Raw genomic sequence first — 2,652 nt, 5'->3', positions numbered from 1 at the left:
TAGTGTGCTGCAATAGTGCCTGTGAATAGCTACTACACTCCAGTTTGGGCAACACAGTGAGACTCTGTCTCTAAATAAATAAATAATGAAGTAGATCTAAATTTATTGATATGACAGAATATTTGAGGAATATCATTGAATGGAAAAAAATCTTATACTTTTTTCTATTGTATGATTCCATTGATATGACAATTACGATTTCAGTTGTTCACATTGGTCAGTAATAGTAATTAAATATTCCTGACTAACCATTTGGATTCTGTCCTCCTAGGTGTTTGAGGTTTAGTGTGTGTGTGTGAGAGAGGGGGGGAGAGAGAGAGAGAGAGAGAGAGAGAGGGAGAAGCAAGAGAGAGAAATAGAGAGTGTGTGGGATGGAGTGTTTAAAGTTGCATAAAACAATCTGGAAGTGAAAAAAAAAAGCTTTATCAAGGGTACCAAGATTTAAAATTTGTCTTCATTAAGGCTGAAACACAAACAAATAAATCAGCAATTGCTGAGATTGGGGAGATCATAGGATGAAAAACAAATAAATGAACAAAAAAATAAATCAGCAATTGCTGAGATTGGGGTTGATGAGAAATGGGGGAATTTGGGAGGGATAACAGAACATTCTGTATCTTAATTGTGGTGTATTTGTCAAATAATTGCATGTATTTGTCAAAACTTACAGAACTTCAAATTGTTTGCTATTTCAAATGAAACATTTATCTTTGGGTGGGAAGGATTATGGTTGTATTTTCTTGTCTTTTTATCTGCTTACTCCACACCGCCTGACTTTTAAAATGCATAATGAATATGCATTATTTTCAAAATATAGAACAAAGTTATTTTGAAAACTGTAACAAGAAAACAAATGGGCTTTCTCTAAAGCCAAATCTGCTAAGTTAAACTCACAGGTAATAATAAGGTTGCTTTTCCTATTAGCAACATTAAAGGAATTGTTTTTATTTCTATTTCTCAGCAATGGGTAATTTTTTATAAAACTTTTTTTAAGTGGCATTTGAGTTTGGTTTTGAAATATGGGTATAAGAGTCATATTTCTTTAGACCAACCAAAACACAAAGTTTTACCATGAATTCCAGGCATAGGAGGAAGTAGAAATTTACTCAGATTTCCCTCTATGCCCTTTCTCAACTCTTCTTGGTTTTTACTCTGGAAAGCCAGAGACATATAGGGTTCTTTTTAGATTGTTGTAAAGCAGTCTTTTCTTACATGGCATGGCTGTATCACTCCTGGAAATGGGTATGTAAAAGAAACTTTTTTTCTTTTTCACTTAGGAATTAAGTATGTGGGGGAAGAAAACCTAAAATTTCTTCATCTTCCTTGTGTAATATTTAAAATCATGTTTATAGAGGAATAAATTCAATGGAAATAATAAAAATTATGCCTCAATCTCATAGAACTGTTGAGAGAATTGAGGTAATGGGCATGTGCAAAATATGAGCTTTGTTACTGTAAATGCCGCCATGTTTCTCAACTACGCTGATGGTCTGAGCAACCTGGAAAATCAACCAGTAGACAGTTAGAACTGATTGTAATTGTTTCAGTTAAATTTGCTGCTATTATGAAGAAAATTGACTGTACAACTATTTAAGAATAATAAAATTACTCTTATTCTTCTATACAGTTGATGTATTAAAGAAAATTGACATTCCATCTGTCTTTATTGGTGAATCATCAGCTAATTCTTTGAAAGATGAATTCACATATGAAAAAGGGTAAGTAATGGATATAGAAAATAATCATATAACTTTATTCTTCTTTATATTAAGGTAGAATTATATAATATTAGTTGTCTGGTTCAGAATGAACTCTATTGAGCTAAATTATCTCTTTAAGTCACGATTTTGACTTACTGTGTTGTACTGTTTTTTTCTTTGTATGATTATATATTGAAACTATATTCATGCTAGAGAGAGTAAAGTGCCCATATTGCTAAAAAGGTAGTAAAACTTCTCATTTTACAGTTTCATCAGACCACGATATTTAAAAACAATGCGATTTGTATTTTTATGACATGTGCTATTAAGAAATTTTTGTATATTATTAAAAAGAAATTTGTTACTTTTAAAACACAGAATCCAAATCACAGTGTGTTAAGTGATTAACTTTTACAAAGACAAAAAGTTCTTCAGTTTTATAAGTTTGATTTGGAATGAAAGCTTTTGTGCAAAACCTCTACTTATAAATCTCATTGTAAGGGTAACAGATAGACTAAAATTATTACACAGCTATGTGATATAATATAGAAAACAGTGCAGTGAACACTTTCAGAGGTTCCTCCATGAAACAGATCCTCAAAACATAGTGGGCAGGAGCATAGAGGAGCAATAACAAAAATACTACTAATAAAAGCAAGTTTGTTTATTGAGCATTTAAATGCCAAGCACTCATGAAAGCAAGATTTCTACATTCGTTATCCATTTAATGTTCACAACAACCCTTGAGTGGATGTTATTATTACTTATTATCTCCATTTTCCAAAAGGAGACTGGCACAAAGAAATCCAAGTCTAAATTAGAGAGAAAAGAAATTCATGAATATTTGACTTTGAAAATGCATACCAAAAAGAGGACAAGGTTTTCTGTTCATTGTTTTTGTCATTTCTGCCATATAGTGATGATATTTAAAATACTGTTCACATGTTACATG

General features: G+C 31.5%; 1 protein-coding gene across 1 annotated transcript in view; it reads left to right on the top strand.

Annotated features, from left to right (window-relative positions):
• RNF13 (ring finger protein 13) overlaps positions 1-2,652 on the top strand; it is a 140,006-nt gene that overhangs the window by 84,686 nt on the left and 52,668 nt on the right. The window contains exon 5 of the mRNA XM_023508278.1: positions 1,596-1,718. Within this exon, the coding sequence (XP_023364046.1) occupies positions 1,596-1,718 (123 nt within the window). The remainder of the gene's footprint in view (positions 1-1,595; positions 1,719-2,652) is intronic.

Source organism: Otolemur garnettii, unplaced genomic scaffold, assembly GCF_000181295.1.
Source record: "Otolemur garnettii isolate 467f Iridium unplaced genomic scaffold, OtoGar3 scaffold00236, whole genome shotgun sequence".
Taxonomy (NCBI): Eukaryota; Metazoa; Chordata; class Mammalia; order Primates; family Galagidae; genus Otolemur; species Otolemur garnettii.
The sequence above is the reverse complement of the archived record's forward strand: the minus strand, read 5'-3'. Positions and strand labels throughout refer to the sequence as shown.